The sequence below is a fragment of the Epinephelus lanceolatus genome, chromosome 13, assembly GCF_041903045.1.
Source record: "Epinephelus lanceolatus isolate andai-2023 chromosome 13, ASM4190304v1, whole genome shotgun sequence".
Classification (NCBI taxonomy): domain Eukaryota; kingdom Metazoa; phylum Chordata; class Actinopteri; order Perciformes; family Serranidae; genus Epinephelus; species Epinephelus lanceolatus.
The window spans coordinates 28,166,904-28,183,829 of NC_135746.1; the positions used below are offsets into that span (position 1 = coordinate 28,166,904).

Genomic DNA, 16,926 nt, shown 5'->3' on the forward strand with positions numbered 1-16,926 from the left:
CAAGTTATACAGACAGAACAAGTGTTGATTCCACTTGTGTGCATCAGGTGAACAAATGTATGATTAGAGAAGACAAGACAAATAAAAACGTTGCTGTCTGTGCACACAAGCCCTAATTTAACTGTTTTTTAATGGTGGAGCAACTGAGCTCCAAACTGGACCAATTTTTTTCAGCCTTTTCGGCCATGATTCTGCGAAAGATCCCCAAAAACACCAGTTAATCTCTGACCGAGTGACGTGTTCCTGTGTTAAAAGCTTAAAGTGATCAAGACCGTGTTGCTCCCTACAGACACTAGAGCACAGATCCACCCAGGGGTGAAGACAACTACGAAAACATTCTTCACCCGTGCGCTGTCTCCTCAACTATTCACAGGCCTGTAATAACATGTATCCATGTGCAGATGCAGCACACACACACACGTACAAAGATGCACAAAACACATACAAATCCTTTGTTTAAATACAAATACTTTATTTTCCCTTGTCATACTTCTATATGACAGCTCAGAGAGCACATACTGCAACATTTACATACAGTGTGTTTCTTGCAGATCGTGGCGAACTCGCTCTGCAAGTTCATTTGACATAATCAATCACAGAAACATAAGTACCTGCCAAACGTCAGGGCTCGTCTGTGACAGAAAGACACAGGTATTGCGACATGATTTCACTTGTAACAAATGCAGAAAGGACAGAGGTGTTATGATAGATGAAAAGTTAAGATTTGCTATAAATATCTCAGAGTACTTTGGACATTTTCTCTGATAGGAATCTTAATTTTTAACATGTGCAAAGACAAATATTCAGGAGGTCCAGTGAGAAAGATATTTCTCTGTGATTCAAATGGTAGCTTCAGGTCATTTGACAATGTACCAAGGTGTAGTTTTGAAACTAAAGCCCCAACAGCGTTAAATATCCATCACATTATCCGCCATCTCTAAGAGAGTATCATCAGATCTGGTGGGGCGAGTCCTCTCTCAGCAGATGGTTTTGTTCAGAAAGAATTCAGCCTCGCCTCTTATCACATGTCCAACTTCTCAGCAGTTCATAACAACGACACGACTCCTGCAAAGTCTCCCGAGGGTCGAGGCTAACTCAGCTTCCCCCTCCATACTGTAGGTAAGTGCAGTGGATAAATTCCCCTCATTCCACAGACTAACAGTCTGCTTGATTTACTGATTGAAAGTTGCTCTGTTTACAGACACACACATTCCAGGGAGTGAGAGGTGGGTTTGTGAAGTTTACCCACATGTGGCATAATGATTACTGTGAATCAGATGTGTGGTGATAAAGGATTTCACTCAACATTCTTTGAACATTCTTCAACAAATCAATGTCTAACCCTGCTTTCATTTGCATTGGGAGAGAAACATACAGTAGAATTCATTTTGGTGATTCATGATCGCTTCGTCATGAGAACTGTCAAAGTCTTGAGCTGAAACCAACAGTTTTGATCATCAAATAATCATTTTAAGTCAATTACTGAGCAAAAATGTCAAATATTTTCTGGTTCCGACTTCTCAAGAAGAGAGTTTTCACCCTTTTCTGAAATTCTATAGACTCAACATCCCATTAAAAACATTCAATTCATAGTTGAAGTCCAAAAACAAAATAGTGGTTACTCTGAGAGCAAAAATCTACTCCTGCTGACCCGAAACTTTAACATCTATATTGCATTGCAATAAATAGTGGTGAAAGTCAATTCTGTCTGCTTCATTTACCCACTTATCCCTATTTCACTCCCACAGCTTACCCTGTGTGTGTTTCTGTGTTTGTGTGAGTTAAGATAAGCATTTCACCAGCGAGCCAAAGAATGTGAAGCCTGTTGTCTGGGTCCTGTCCAAACAGAGAAGTAGTTATTGTCAAATTACGACCTCAGGGTTTGTGTTTGTGTCAATCTCACAGTGAGGCCCTGCGAAACCGTCGAGTTGGTGTAAGCTTCTGTTATCTCGATCATTCGGTGTGAGGTGGTCACAAAACGCAGTCCAAGCTGTCTTAAGTCAGTCTTTCTTTGTCTTAATGTTACGATGAAATCAAACATGGTTAATGTTATGTGAAGTTTTTAGTCTTGGCTCATGCAAATACTAAAGTTCAATGAAGTGACCATTGTCCACAACCAATAGCTGTGCTCTCTCCGGCACCAAACAGCAAACCATATAGACAGTACACATGGAGGGTACTCGGCAGAAGCCCAAGAACGTAAACAAGTCTTGGTTCTCTTAGACTGTAAAAAAACGAGGAGTAAGCAGTGGAGTTGTGGAGTGTCTGTCTTTAATCCCGCTTGTAGTCCAAAATGTTAAGTTTTACCCAAATACAGTTTTTTTTCATAGACTATATTGATGCTGAATTGACAAGAATACTGTTGACATATCCTCCCGAGACCTGAACTTTTGTTTGGTATGCATTTTTTAATTCCTCCTAGCTATTTGGGATCAATAGGACCTGGTAAGTATAAAAAACTAAACAATGTCAACGATAAGCAAGTCCCAGTGTCCTCAAACAAGTCCTTCCTAATTAACAGCGTCTTAGCTTGTTACTGTTGCTAAAATTGGTCACATTTGTTGAAATATCAAACTACAAACATTTTTAATCATAAATAAACAAGTTTCAACCATAAAATGTGATCAGGTTTTGGACCATGTCTTCTTTTGTGTCGGGATCAGCTGCAGCCTGACTTGGCAGAGATGGCTGCCATCTTGTTTTTACATAGATTGGTGTAATGTGCTCTTACTGCCACTAGATGGCACAAAGAGCGTCCACGAATGAGGACAACAGGTCTAAGTTAAGTAGAATCAAGTATAAGATCAAGTAAAGCCAAAATGTGATGTTCTCATATGAGGACACAGGGTCTCAGGAGGATATGATGCCTTTTATCTTGTGTTTTTAGAATTATGTGTTTTTGCGGACATGAAAGAAATTGTTATTTTGTCATATTTTTTTAAAGGGAGTTTGGTGTAGTATTTTCCACCCGGAACAGGACAGGAAATCTAGTTGTAGTCCTGCAAATAGTGACCCTAGAGGGTATCAGACTTTAGTCTTTTAAAAGTCTTTTCAAAGTCTTCTAGTGTATGAAAGGCACAGGTTAGATCCAGGGATGTTCCCATGCTGTAGGTCCTCTCGGTAGGTCTGTCCTAATGAAGCAATTAGGACAGACCTACCGAGAGGAGGGTCTGTCCTAATGAAGCAATTAAATCAAGTAAAATCTCACAGGAATCCTGAGCTCGTTGTCTTTGAAAACAAAAGGAAAAACAAGAGAAGGTCCACAGCCACGTCCTCGACGTCCCTCAAAAATGAAGATGAATCTTTTTCTCTACCGAGTACAAGAAAATAATGATAAAGTCTCTTCTGCTGCTCTCTGTCTCCGGCTCTGAGCAGCAGGAACACTTCAAAACATTCTTTTTCTTCTCCGACACCATTTGTAGAGGGCTCATTAAAAACTGTCTCTCTTTGGCACAGGTTCCACGATCACTTGTTCATCCCTGAGATAACGGACATTTGTGTCATTCACTCAAATGTCAGCATGTCCTGGATGCTCCACGGGAGCTTTTTACAGGCCTGAGCCACGCAGGTCTCTGACAGCAGGCCGAAACACACGGCCATCAGCGACAGACGTCTGCTGCTGTTGAGGATCACTGGGGAAGAGACGCAGGGGAGGGAGGAGGATGAGAACATAAGGATTACACACAATTTTTCCATGGACAGTTTTTGATTTCATGTTAGTAAAAGCACGTCTGAAAAATCTGGAGTCATGCAGAGAATTTGAAAACCTAAAACAGTCGGAACGTATCTCGTGAGAAGTTCAGTTTTTAACTTATCACCGAGCATCTTCCAGCCAACTGGTATGTGCAGTATAAACAAGCAGCAATATAGTCACTGTCATTTGTTCTTTATGGATATGACGTATAGAAACTCCTCATCAAAGCAGCAGACCATAAATCACTTCACAAAATCTCATTGTTTGCGGCTCACAGGCGAGCTGCCAAATATAATAAGCAGATTTATGTTTACAGAGCTGCTGCTGCTGCTGCTGAAGAAATGTGGGGTAGAACCTCTCTGTTATGTAATGTATTTGTTGTGCATGTCTGCAGGTTTATGTGGTGAGGAGCTCCAGGAGCACGGAGGATTTGTTTCAAACACAGAGAGAGTTAGTTGCCACTTGCTGGTGCTTTAAAATGTTGTTTGAAGAATACCAATACTTCTCTGATGTGTCTCACAAGGTATACGGGTCAACCCTGGGACAAAGTAATTCTTCAAATACAGTAATTCTCTCAGGATTGAGGTGCATTAGAAAGCGTCCTGATGAATATATTTTTGGCATCTGCTTGTGATAAAGGTAAGTGAGAAAATGCCCTTAAAACAGATTTGTTCTCCTACCTCTGATAGCCTGTGAGTTTGAGGTGAGCACAAACATCTTGATGAGGCCCAGACAGAGCGGAGAATAGTCGTACTCCCAGATGACGGCGGGGATGAGGAGGACTTTGCCGTAGCAGGACAGCAGCAGGGCTCTGAGAAGCAGGCTGGGCTCCAGGGTCCCACCCTGCAGGCGACCCACCACCACCCAGAGGAACCACAGCACACCGCAGCAGAACGCTGACAGCTCTACACCACCAACGGACAGACATGTCAGACACAGAGAGATGTATTTTTAACACAAAAGGTGTTACATACTGATGAAACTGTAGCCTCCTGTATGAATAAATATCAGCAAGATTCAGCCTGTATCAATGTTAGCCCTGAATTACCAATAAGAGCAACATTTAGGAGGTCTGTCATTTCTATTCTTTATCCCCTAGTGTGTTTGACTCCAGAGTAGCACTGAAATGATGAGTTGATTGATATAAAACTAATCAACAACAATTTTTAAATCAATCAAGTCATTTATGAAGCAAAAATCTCAACCATTCTCTGGTTCCAGCCTCTCAAATGATGAGGATTTGCTGCTTTTCTCTGTTTTATATAATTGTAAATAAAATATCTTAGACTTGGACTGTTGGTTGGCCAAAACAAGTTATTTAAAGACAACATTTTGGGCTCTGAAAACTAGATTAGTCATTAATCGAAGCCCTACTCCAAGGTAAATATAGTCTGGTTCCAGATCTCTGAACTGCTGCCTGCATTCCCACATTTGTTCAGCAATAAAAATAAATTCCAATTTATTAAGTGAAATGAGTTTGTAATTCCGACTGACAATCAAGCAAGGCGAACAAAAATGTATGAAAGACTACCCTTTAACATGAAATTGTTTTAAAACACCTGTTACATTAAAGGAATACATGATCGTTTTGATGGGCTAGTCAACTTCCTTGTTAAACGATGAGAAAATTAACACTGTAGCTAGAGGTGGAGAAATACTCACATCTTTTACTTGAGTAGAAACAGTAATACCTTAGTATAAAAATACTAGGCTACAAGTCAAAGTTTCTCATTCAAAACTCAAAACATATAACCTGAACCAGACTTTAACTTCTATTGTATTCATTTTAGAATATTTATATTTTTTCATTGTAAATTTATATTCAATATTTATGACTTTTGGCTTTTTTGAGCATTATGCACCACAACATGTATGTGAAAACCTGCTTGCAGGGGTGGAAGAAGTATTCAGATCTTTAACTTGAGTAAAAGCAGCAATACTGCACTGTAAAATACTTTATTATGAGTAAAAGTCCTGCATTAAAAATCTTATTTAACTATAAGTACGTAAGTATTAGCAATAAATATCCATAAAGTACCAAAAGTAAAAGTACTCATTATGCAGAATGAGACACTTCAGAATAATATGTATTATATCACAGGATAGTAATTAGGAATGCATTAATGTGTACATCACGAATGTTGCAATCTGTAAAGGTGGAGCGTATTTTAATTACTTTATATCCTGATGGGTTGCTTCATCCATAATAATACATCTTAATTTATCAGCTGATTTATATTTTGTGTTATTAATATGAATCTGCAAAGTAACTTCAGTTTACTAAATAATTGTAGTGGAGTTTAAGTACAATACTGGCTTTCAAATTGCAGTGGAGCAGAAGTCTATGGTAGCATAAAATAGAAATACTCACGTAAAATACAAATACTTGCAAGTTGTACTTAAGTACAGTACTTGAGTAAATATACTTGAATGTTGAATTAAAACACTGACTGTGACCATCTATGTGTTCGCAGTAGATAGATGGCTCTAGTGCTCCATGTTAACACTCTAGAATACAATATAGCAGTGATAAAAATAGTAACATTATAACAGATGTATTAAGGAGCTCTGGTTCTATCATCTTACCGAGGGCAGCCAATCCAAACATGCGGTAGAACTCCCATTCCTTGGTGTACCTGATGATGTCAGCGGGGTCACTGCTCTGCTCGGAGCCGTGGAGCAGAGACCACCTGAGGTAAGCCTCACACAGCAGGCAGAACACACACAACTTCCAGTGGATCTGGAGAAGCAGAAAAGAAAATGTACAAACACACACATGAAGTATACTCGAACACAAGTGGTGGAAGATGTATGGAGATCCTTTACAATTTGTTTACATAGTGGAGTATAAGTATTAAGTGGCATAGAATGGAAATACTCAAGTTAGGTACAAGTACCTTGTACTTGTACTTGAGGCAATCTACTTAGTCACATTTCACCACTGCTTAACACACATACCAATGACAGCATCTGTATAAGCAACACCATGCATTAAGGAAGCAATCTGTTTAATCCTGTGACATATTAAGTGGAGCATCATGTCACTCTGACAACTTATGTGTCCACCACAAGGCCTGTTATAATAACACAATACCCATTTTAGAATGATTTAATATTGTGCACATGTGAAAGGGGGTTAACATGATTGATGTTACTTACATTCAAGCTTGTGTTGAACAGAATGTGTCTGAACGCCTGCGTCTTACACAGAATGGCATCAATCAGGATGATAACTGGGTCATATTCAATATACTTGTCCACCGGCTTCTGGCACGACTCCTGGACACACACACACACACACACACACACACACACACACACACACACACACACATACGGTGTTAGTTTTAGAAAAAGTAATAACATCTCTACATTAGCTGTTACATGTTAGCTAGCATCTTCATCCTAAACAGTAAACCAAACAACTCTAATACAAGCTGTCAGCAGTAAACTCACACATATGGTTATCTTCAGGATGCCGTTACTGTAATCCCGGTGTAACTCCGTTGCTTTTTCGTTACATTCAACACACCTAAATTCATCTTTCCCCATTATTCGCCTTGTGAACTGCTCACAACAACTCTCAGCTAACATCTGACTCAATGATCGCGGAAGTGAAAAGGTTCCATACAGCTGCGCCTTCAAAATAAAAGTGCAGATTAATGCAACTAAGTACGTCAAGCCCTGTACTGTAGTACAGGTTTAATGTGCTTGTGATTTACTTGAATAATTCCTTTGTAGGCTACTTTATACTCCTTCTCCACCACATCTCAGAGAAAAAATCTTGCACTTTTACTCTATATACTATTTTAAAAGCGTTGGTGACAGATTACTTTGCAAATTAAGATTATTGATACAGAGCACAGTGATCTGTTTCATGTTATTAGCCAACGTATCTGATTAATTCTACCTGTCATGCAGCAACATTTCGACCTCATCACATTTGTAAAAATGAATAAATAAATAAAAAGATTCTTCTTTTTTGTTCCCTTTTTTATTGCTTCGAGTAAGAGTAGTAACGTGCTTAACTCCCAGGAAAACATAATCGCCATTATTTAATAATAATAATAATAATAATAATAATAATGATAGGGAGACACTCACCTTGACTTTATTATATAATCATTATTATCGACATTATTTATTTATAAAGGTGGGATTAGTTTTAAGAGACTTTATTATCTATTTATCCGCCCCCCCCCCCCCCCCCCCATCCTTGCATCCTTTTTCTCCTCAACTCCCCACCAGCACTCCCTTAAAAAAGCTCAGTGAAGCCAAATTAAAAAAAAAAAAAGACAAGACTAATGTGTATTGTTATGTCTTTAACTTATGTGACAAAGAAGACCTTAATCTATCATCTGTTTTTTTTTTTTTTAAAAAAAGATACATTTTAAAGAAAATATGAAGAACACTCAATTTTTGGGAGAAATGTTGCTACATAACAGGAATGGCTATTATAATTATTAATGTTATTTTTATTAGTCGTTGTAGTAAAGCTGAAAGTTGTGTAAATCAGTTTTTTAATTTGAAAGTTACAACGGAAACACTTTTTAATTTGTTTTGACCGCGTGTTATAGTGTTTTGGGAAATGTAGTTCAATCGGTCTTCTCTGGCTGCGGCGCTCTTACTCGTCTTCTTCTTCTTCTTCGCCTCCCAGAGACTCGCGCGTGAGGGGGGCGTGTTCGTTGAACTGCAGCAGCTTCCGCTCTCTGGCGTCACACATGTAGCACAACATGGCCCCTGCCAGCCGGGCTGTTGTTGTGGTAGTGCTCTCACTGCTCTACCTGTGTCGGGCAATCTTCTCCTCCGAGTATTTCTCCACTCTGACTTTGTTCAACAATGAGCTCCACAAGCAGGGATGCAGCTCGCTGTCCGAGTGGGAAGAGTACGCGGCTGACTGCGGTAAAAGTCTCTCTCTTTCTCTGTTACTTTGCCACGTCCTCCCCGGTTCAACTGTCACTGTTGAACCGCTCGCGAGCTAACGTTAAGCTAATAACAACAAGCAGTGACAGCCCGGAGGAGGTAACTGAGATAAGCTGTGGTTCTTTACTGCCGCGGAGGGTAAATGAGATTTAAAACCAAAGGTAAATGAAGGAGAGGAGCAGCCCGGGAGTGAGAGTGTACTGATGTGGACATAACAGGAACCAAACTTAACGAAAAACTCTCTTACAAACTGCATGTTGTAGCTTACCTCACGAGACTAACACCAAACTCCATTCAAAATATACGGAATTTTGTTTTTAACTTGCGCCACAGCAAAATTGCTTATTTAACTGAGCAAAACTAAAATGTTTTTGTGATGGTAGTTAGCTTCTGTTAAATTCTGCTTACAACGGATGCACCCAGCTGTAAAGCTTTTATTTCAAACCTCAGCTCTTGGGACACACTGTCCCCACTGGGTATGGATGGATAGGACATTTTACTGTTACAGCAGCTTAGAGCAAAAAAGACAATTATAGGGCAACAAAATGTACAATAATGAGCAAAAAGCTATACAACACTTGCAGACAGTAACTTAAATTAAAAATAGGAGAATTTGACTGTATTTCTATATACATATGTGAGGTGGACAGTGCACATAGCTCCAAATTAAATGCAAATTAAACTCAAAAGTTGTACTGCAGTCCAGGGTGAATTTGTTTATTCAAGTGTGTCAGGGGGAAGTCTGAGGCTTCACCTCCTGACACAGCGGGGACTGGTCGTACAGGGAGGTGGCATGGTGTTTCAGTGGTGGAGGACTAATAGTAGTGGCAGGTGAACTGGTCATACAAGCTGACACTCTGCTGCTTGACTAAATGCACGTGTCCTGAAATGACGAGATATTCTGAGAGTATTGTGAAATATTTTAAAAGCACCATAGCAGGATTCTTGCATGTTTTAGCCCAAGCTTTATTTAAGTAAAATGCACATTCTTTGCAGTTAACTGACAAAAACATGAGAAATACTAACCAAAATTATGAATTTAAGCAATACGCTTTTAAAATCTGTGCCAGAAATTCACTGTACTTCAAAATCAAGTGTGTTTTATACAAACTTGACACGTTGTGAGTCACTTGAGGTCATTTCAGCATGGACTCGTGACCCACCACTTGGGAACCACTGCTCTATAGGATGATCAAAATGCTTTTTAAATGCTCAAACACTGTAATGAAAGCACTGGACAGGGCCAGGACAAAGAGTCCAACAGCATTTGAATCAAATCAATTAGCTATTGTTAGCGCAGAACTAGGTGGAGTCCCTCAAACAACATTGCTGACATGCCATGAGTGGTGTCAGCTCTGCTTCACATCTCGGGCATTTCTTCTTGGACATATAGGGCGGTTTAAATGTAACTTGAAAGACTTAGCAGGATGGGAATCTGTGAAAATTTTAAATGAGAAATGTATTCACATATGCATAATGGTCACATAGATATTAACCATTGTGCTTATAATAAATGCTCAGAATATTTGTCTTTTCAGAGTCCTCAATTTTACAGTTGGAGGACCCAGACTGTGAGGAGGGAAGCAACCCGCCCTGCGAGTCAGTCTTCTCACTTAACGCAGAGAAGATCCTGGTGAGACCTCACACTTACACACACACACACACACACACACACAGCCACACACTTATCAGATCGAGAACAGCCACGGTCTGTAACTGTTTCCTTTAGGAAAAAAAGTTGTGGTCTCTAGTCGAGTCTTAGCAGCTTTCTTGTTTTTCTAAAACAGCACAACACGGCGCTATGTGCTAAATATCTGCGTGGCATGTTGTGAATCAATTGAAAAACCCTGCATTATCTTTCTGCTGTTGCTTTTTCATGATTAATTTATCGGTGAAACATCACACTGTGGTCATGTTTTAGTAAGATACACATGCCTTGATTTGTGGTTTGACATTTTGAGCCAAAATGAGTGACAGTTATGACTCACAGAGTCTCTTTGATACTGAAAAACATAAAATAACTTACAGAAAAACAGCAAGAGACTTACTGCGTGTTTATTAAAAAGATAAATAAGCATATTGATTTCGTACCAAGCTAAAAAGAATCAACGACCTCTTCTTCTTGAGAGTTTTAAGTCTGTTGCACATATAACATCCAACAGTAGCCTCTTTAAACTGCCTGTTTAAGGCGGGAATGTTCCGCTGTTATTTCGCCTCACTGTTCTAAATAAAAGGTACAATCAGGCAATGTGGGGACAGCGTTGTCTCGCCTTTAAGCCGGCAGCAGAGGTAGTAAAAACGTTTACTCGACGACTGTGTAAAAGGGATAGCTGGCAGGATGGGACAAGTGTGACATTGTGATGACATGTTTAAAAGTGGCTAATAGCAGTTAGCAGCTAACTCAAAGAAAAAACAACAACTGAAAATGTCTTCCAATCGGGGAGACAATGAGGTCCGGGGGCTCCTTACCCTTTGAGCAGAGGATGAGATCAACTGCCATATAACAGGGACTGTAAATGAGTGTTATTGCCATGTTATGTCATTGTTATTAGCCCCTTTTACACTGCCAGATTTTCCACAAATGTTGGGCCGTTTTGCCGGCAAGCTGCGAGTGTTTAGACACACAGAGCCGGATTGGCGAGTTGATCTGAGGTGCCCAATTTTCCACCTCGTAGGGCAGACATATTGGCGGAACCCATTTGGTTTAAACAGACCGAGGCGGCCTTCCGCAACGGGAGGGGCTGTTGAAGACTTGTGGGAGGAGCTGTTGATGATGCCGCACATGCGACCCACTGGTGGTGGATAAACAGGAAACAGCTGATAGCAGGAATTAGCGAGCAGCTAGTAGCAAGAGGGAAACGCAAACCTGACAGACACTGTAAAGATGAGCAACTGGGGAGACAAGGGATTGCGCCCCCTCCTTGTCCTCACAAACGGAGAGGCCATTAACTGTCAAATGACGGGGACGGTGAAGAACGGGCCAACTTATGAGAGAAAGCACAGAGCTCCCGAAGGTCTGACCAGCCGCGGCTTCCTTCCCACGTCACTGTTTACGTCACACGCTGAGCTACACGTTTTGTGGCCCCCATTGCCCCAAAAAAGGTGCATTCTGTATAAACAAAAGTAGGTAGGTGGCATTTTGCCACACTCCCTGATTTTGTTTTTATACTGCCAATGCTGAAAAAAGACTGATTGGGCTTTCCTGCAAATTTGCACAATTCCTATCTAAAAAGGGCTATTGGCTGATGCTCTTTGTCATTCGTGTCAGACTTCTCCAGTTTTCTAGCATGCCAGATATCCAGTCCCAGTCGCAGACGAGGGGGCGACTTGCTCGTAGGCCTGTTCGCACATGAGGACTTGTCGTGGCAGACGATCTGCCGACTCACCTCCGACCCAAGGTGGCTCTCAAGATCCTCTGCGACGTCAAAATCGGGATGAAAATCTTGTAATGGGAACTAGGCTTTTCATGTCAAACTAGTCACGCCTGTTTTGCCTCTGTAATGGAGTCATGCTGTCTAAAATCACACACTGGACCAATGTTATGCTGGCGTCCTTTTGTTCTGTATAAAAAGGAAAAGCTTGAGTAATGAAAGGTCTTTGTTTGCGGCCCTGTCGCAGGATCACTGTGTGAAAAGGGTTAAAGATGTCAGAGTGTACTGACCACACCCTGACTACACATTTGCATCACTGCTGCAAGGTGAGAGGCTCTGGAGGTCATCAGGGTGAAGACTCTGAGCTTGTGTTTCAAATTCAGACCACTACAGCCTGACAAGTGTAAGAAAAACTGGAATACACACATCTGAGCGTACAAGAAAATATCTGCCTTGGAGGGTAGAGACGAGAGAAACAGACCTCCACCTTTTGACCACACGCCAGCAGCGACTGAGTTTGTCATTTCGACGATGCTGCTTCTGTTCCTTGTTATGCGAGGCAATCCGATGATATGAATGTAGCAAGCATTTGTCTTGTCAGTTGTCTTGTTGCTGTTTTGGAAGCCCAGAATGCTGCCACAGCAACATTTGCATGCTGTCAAATTTGCATCCCGTAATGGTGCTTGTCACGCTGCCTTTCTCCATTCGGGATTACACGGTAAACACAATGTGACACATTGAGAAGGAGAGAGAAATACAGCCCATTGATGCGACACACAGAATATTTATTGCTACACAAGAAGTGGCTTTGCAGTGGTGAACGTCCTTGACATTTGAAAGGATTGTATTCTCTGTTCTCAGGGGATTAATTTCTCAGTGTAACCTTGAGAGATGCTGGAAAGCTAAATTAGAAATCCCTTTTAACTTGCCAAAAATGTTCTTGATAAAGGTTTTAATTTACTTTTTTCAGCTTTATGAATGAATTTAATTTGCTTTTCTTATGTAAAAAAGTGTTTTTAACTTTTCCACCTTTGAGACTCACAGTGTTATTCTGTGTTTTTGTAACTGCCTTCACACAGGAAACCTTTGTTCTTTTTTTTTTTTTTTTTTTTTTACAAGCTTTGCGTGTCAAATCCGTCTCTTGATGTGTGTGGGTTGTTTGTTTTTTTTAACCTATATGTGTTGTTGACCTTGTCTTGTTTCCATCTCTCACAGAACCAGGCCAAGTTGTTTATAGAGCAGAAAAAAATCCCTTTCCCTGTAGATAACCACAACACAAACGAAGAACTTGGTAAGTTTGCATGTTGTTCTAAATATTAAAAACTTTATTATGCTAGACAGATTGACATGATTTTTCCGAGACATTTTCACAGTTATTCACCACCATTTGTTCTGTCGTTGCAGCTATAGGCTACGTTCTGATAGGCAACGGCCTTTATGATGAAGCCATCAAGCACTTCTCACTCTTATTACAGGTGTGTTTGCAGCTGGAGTAGCAGATAATTCACTCTTAATACGTGTTTTAGTATTCAAGCACTTTGATATATTGTCACCTGCTACATCTCTTCAACCTAGAATCAAAACACAACTTCTTTTCTTTGTGTTGAAGCCAAAAATATTTTCCTGACGGGTTATGTCTTTGATTAAAGGGCGACCCAGAGCTGGTCAGCGCCATCTATGGGAGAGGGATAGCTTATGGAAAGAAAAGTCTACAGGTGAGTGATAGACGTGGAATACAGCTGCTCTGTTTGGCCTTAATTACACACCAGTTTCCTTCTTTATATTTTTATTCTGTGTTTATTTTCTTTTATTTCCCTCTGTTTGGGAATTGACCCTTTGCTAAGCCCCGCCCCTTTGTGATGGACCGACAAGCTGTTGGAGTAAGCACGGAGCCCACACTGTAACTAACTGCACTCCCTGAAGAAATATCATCAAATTTTTGGACAAATGAAAGAGTGATTCCAGAGAGAAGCAGACAGAGGGGTCTACAGTCTGTGTTTGAAGGATATATCCAGGATGTCAAACTGACTCAGCAGCAACAACAGGTTAAAAAGACAAAGATAGTTAGAAGCTAAAGCCGAACTATAGGCTACAGATCACAGTGTAAAAGTGAACCACCACATCACTGCTGATCGCCACAGAAGACAATGAATATAAAGGGGAACTTTGCTGATATTGAACCAGCTGTGTGGCATCGCAGTGTGTGCAGATGAACAGGGTTTGGCTTCACCCCCGTGCTGCTGCCAGCACCTGGACCTCTGCCACTGGACGGGCAGGGATCTCCAGGGGAAGTCAAACAATGTTCATCTGTGCACACTGTGATGACACACAGCTGGTTGAATATCAGCAAAGTCTCCCTGCTTCCCTTCACTGGTTCCTGTACAGCAGGGTTGGTCTTTATTCACTGCTATAATCATTAAAAAGCAAAAGCAACATGTGTATACATTCAGTAGGCTATGTCTTCAGTAGCTAGCTAGCTAACCCTACACTTTTCAGGGTTTGATCTTGGTTGTGGAACAGGGAAATCTTTGCATTAGAGTCGATGGAGCACAGCTGTGTTGTTGTCGGACCCTGGTCATTAAATTGTCATGGATAAAGGCTTGGATAATACTGCACAAGTTGTTTGAGAGCTTCTAAACGGATGTTTTGAGATAGTTTTGCTGTTGTTAAACGCGGACACCCTTTAAACAGTATTCGCCATTTTTTGGATTCCTCGTTCGCTGTGAAGACGTGAGAAAAACGAAGTTTTCTTCACAGCTTTAATCTAACACAGGTGCCCAATTGATATACAAATGGTCATTTAGGGGGTGAAGTTTTCCTTTAAGTTATCATTATTGCTTACATTAAGATATGAAGGGTTTCTTTGCAAAATAAAAAGCTTGGGAGAAATGTTGCTGCTCAAATATTTATGATATGAGAAACACTCACCATTCAGAACTGTGCAGTAGCTGGAGTCAAGGTCTGCAGATTATTCACTGCAGATGACTCATACTTTACATTATAAGTCACAAAATGCTCTCTGTGTTTTCCCCAGTGACCAACTTCCTTTATTTGCATCTTAGTTTAATTGGTATATTGCTATTTCACGTTTAGTTTTGTGCCAAATTGTTCCCTAAATTTAATTTAAAACAATAGCACACACTGGTGTTTGGCAGCACAGGGAGTTGTTGTCTCTATGCATTTTTTGGATGCTTTCAATTTTGTTTGTCTCAAAAGTAAGAGGCGTCCTGGATTTTTGGTGACAGCAGCAGTTTCAGGTGAACACAGAATGACTCAGTGTGTCATTCAATGAATGCAAATTAAATCTGCCAGGACTCTGCGGTTATGAGAGTGTGCCCTGCAGGAAAAACTCTGGACAGCAGTTTTGTGTGTGTGTGTGTGGCTCTGCTTCCAGTTTTGTTCACTGTATATTAAGGTTTATGTCAACAAAATGTAACTGCCTCCCCTTCCTGTGTGTCCATGCCAGGACATAAAGAATGCTGACTTGGCGTTGTATGAGCTCAACAGAGTCATCACCCTGGAGCCTAACTGGCCAGAGGTCTACGAGCAGAGAGCAGAGGTGAGGCCCGATCCTGGATAGAGAGTGGTGAAAAGAGGGAGTAACTCGTTTGTATGGTTTGACCTCTGAAGCTCTTTCAGAAGTATGAAAAAGTAGGTTTTTAGAGGAGATTTCAAATACTTAGACACTGCACCCATTGGCAATAACAAAAATAATTTAGCTGATTACATTTTGATGCTAGTCTGATCAGCGAAGCATCACTAGCTTATTGATGCGATGCGATTTGCACAGCTTATTTCTGCTGCAGTCAGCTGTAGTGTGGCTAAAAAGAAGGAAACACAGCATGTTATTATTAAACATATTCCTAGATTGCATACAGACGTGAAAGAAGAGCAGAAGGAGGCAGACACAGTCGAAGGCGGTGTATGAGATGTTCAATTGCAATATGGCATATCAGTGTAGCTTAAAATTGGAGAAACTCAATAAGCTGTGAAATGTATCAGTGTTAATTTAACCATGTGCCCAGGAGCAGAAGACACTATAAAGAGTGTACAGAAAAATACACATTGTTATGAAGTATAAATACAGTTGTCAAGTAACGTACACTGTGTAGTTGTGTTCAGCCAGTAATCTTCAGACACACAAGCGATCCTGAAGTCACATGAGCTTATACTGAGTGTTAGGAGAATCACGCTGCCAGTTTGTAACAAGGTTTCACTCTGAGTGTTTTTTTTTTAATGTGCCGTTTCCTCTTTGTGAGCCGTACGCCACTTTAATACCTCTCCGGTTTAATCAGTCTGACTTGCAAGTCACACATAAGCAGTGTTGGGCAAGTTACTGAAAATTGGTATTAAGTTACAGATACTTCTCTCAAAAATAATTGAATTACTTGACCAATTACAGCGTTTAAAAGTAATACATTACTCAGGAAAGTAACTTAAATATCTGCTTTAGTTTTCTATAAATCACAGTATATTATTTTAGTGTTGCCATGCAGCATTGTGAGACGAGACGACTGTCAAGTTTTATTTATGATTGTACCCATTATCATTATGATGTAAAGTAAGTAGCTGAACAATAAAACACAATAGATATGTTTTGATAGGTGTATTTATTGTAGCTGCCACTGGCCTCCAAATCAAGCAACACAAGTCAATTTTTAATGCTCTTGGCAGAGTAAAATGAAATAAGTATTTCTCAGACAAGTTTCTTATCACAATAGGCATAATGAAATAAGTGATAAAAGTTATTTCCAAAAGCATAAACACACAGAGATTATCCTTTATATTGTAAATATTAATATTATATTAACCTCAACAGTAAGAAAATCTTGCACAGAGACAACACTTCTATAGCCTTAATTTGTCCTTGATCTCAAGGAGGGAAAAATAATGTCCGTATTTTCAGGACAGAAAGCTTACATTGCCTGAAGTGTCGGT

General features: G+C 40.3%; 2 protein-coding genes across 3 annotated transcripts in view; one reads left to right on the plus strand and one right to left on the minus strand.

Moving 5' to 3' along the window:
* Positions 1-451: 451 nt before the first annotated feature.
* On the minus strand, positions 452-7,293 carry arv1 (ARV1 fatty acid homeostasis modulator). Its single transcript, XM_033649115.2, has 5 exons — positions 7,151-7,293; positions 6,854-6,973; positions 6,281-6,434; positions 4,375-4,599; positions 452-3,632 (listed from the first exon to the last, which is right to left on the minus strand). Exons 1-5 carry the CDS (start codon positions 7,286-7,288, stop codon positions 3,505-3,507), a joined length of 765 nt encoding a protein of 254 aa, XP_033505006.2. The 5' UTR covers positions 7,289-7,293; the 3' UTR covers positions 452-3,504.
* A 1,076-nt stretch (positions 7,294-8,369) lies between these two features.
* ttc13 (tetratricopeptide repeat domain 13) overlaps positions 8,370-16,926 on the plus strand; it is a 31,776-nt gene continuing 23,219 nt past the window's right edge. Inside the window, exons 1-6 of one of the 2 annotated variants that reach the window (XM_033648925.2) lie at positions 8,370-8,596; positions 10,156-10,250; positions 13,204-13,279; positions 13,393-13,463; positions 13,638-13,703; positions 15,455-15,547. In XM_033648925.2, the coding sequence (XP_033504816.1) occupies positions 8,428-8,596; positions 10,156-10,250; positions 13,204-13,279; positions 13,393-13,463; positions 13,638-13,703; positions 15,455-15,547 (570 nt within the window). In that variant the 5' untranslated portion in view covers positions 8,370-8,427. The remainder of the gene's footprint in view (positions 8,597-10,155; positions 10,251-13,203; positions 13,280-13,392; positions 13,464-13,637; positions 13,704-15,454; positions 15,548-16,926) is intronic. The other variant, XM_033648924.2, reaches the window with a different exon arrangement.

What these genes read in the sequence shown, in the direction of transcription:
- arv1 (XM_033649115.2), bottom strand. Translation starts at nt 7,288, where the DNA reads ATGTTAGCTGAGAGTTGTTGTGAGCAGTTCACAAGGCGAATAATGGGG. An exon ending in GTTTGGATTGGCTGCCCTCG is followed by an intron (nt 4,600 to 6,280) that starts GTAAGATGATAG and finishes TTGGTGGTGTAG; the next exon opens with AGCTGTCAGCGTTCTGCTGC. An exon ending in AAACTCACAGGCTATCAGAG is followed by an intron (nt 3,633 to 4,374) that starts GTAGGAGAACAA and finishes TCTCTTCCCCAG; the next exon opens with TGATCCTCAACAGCAGCAGA.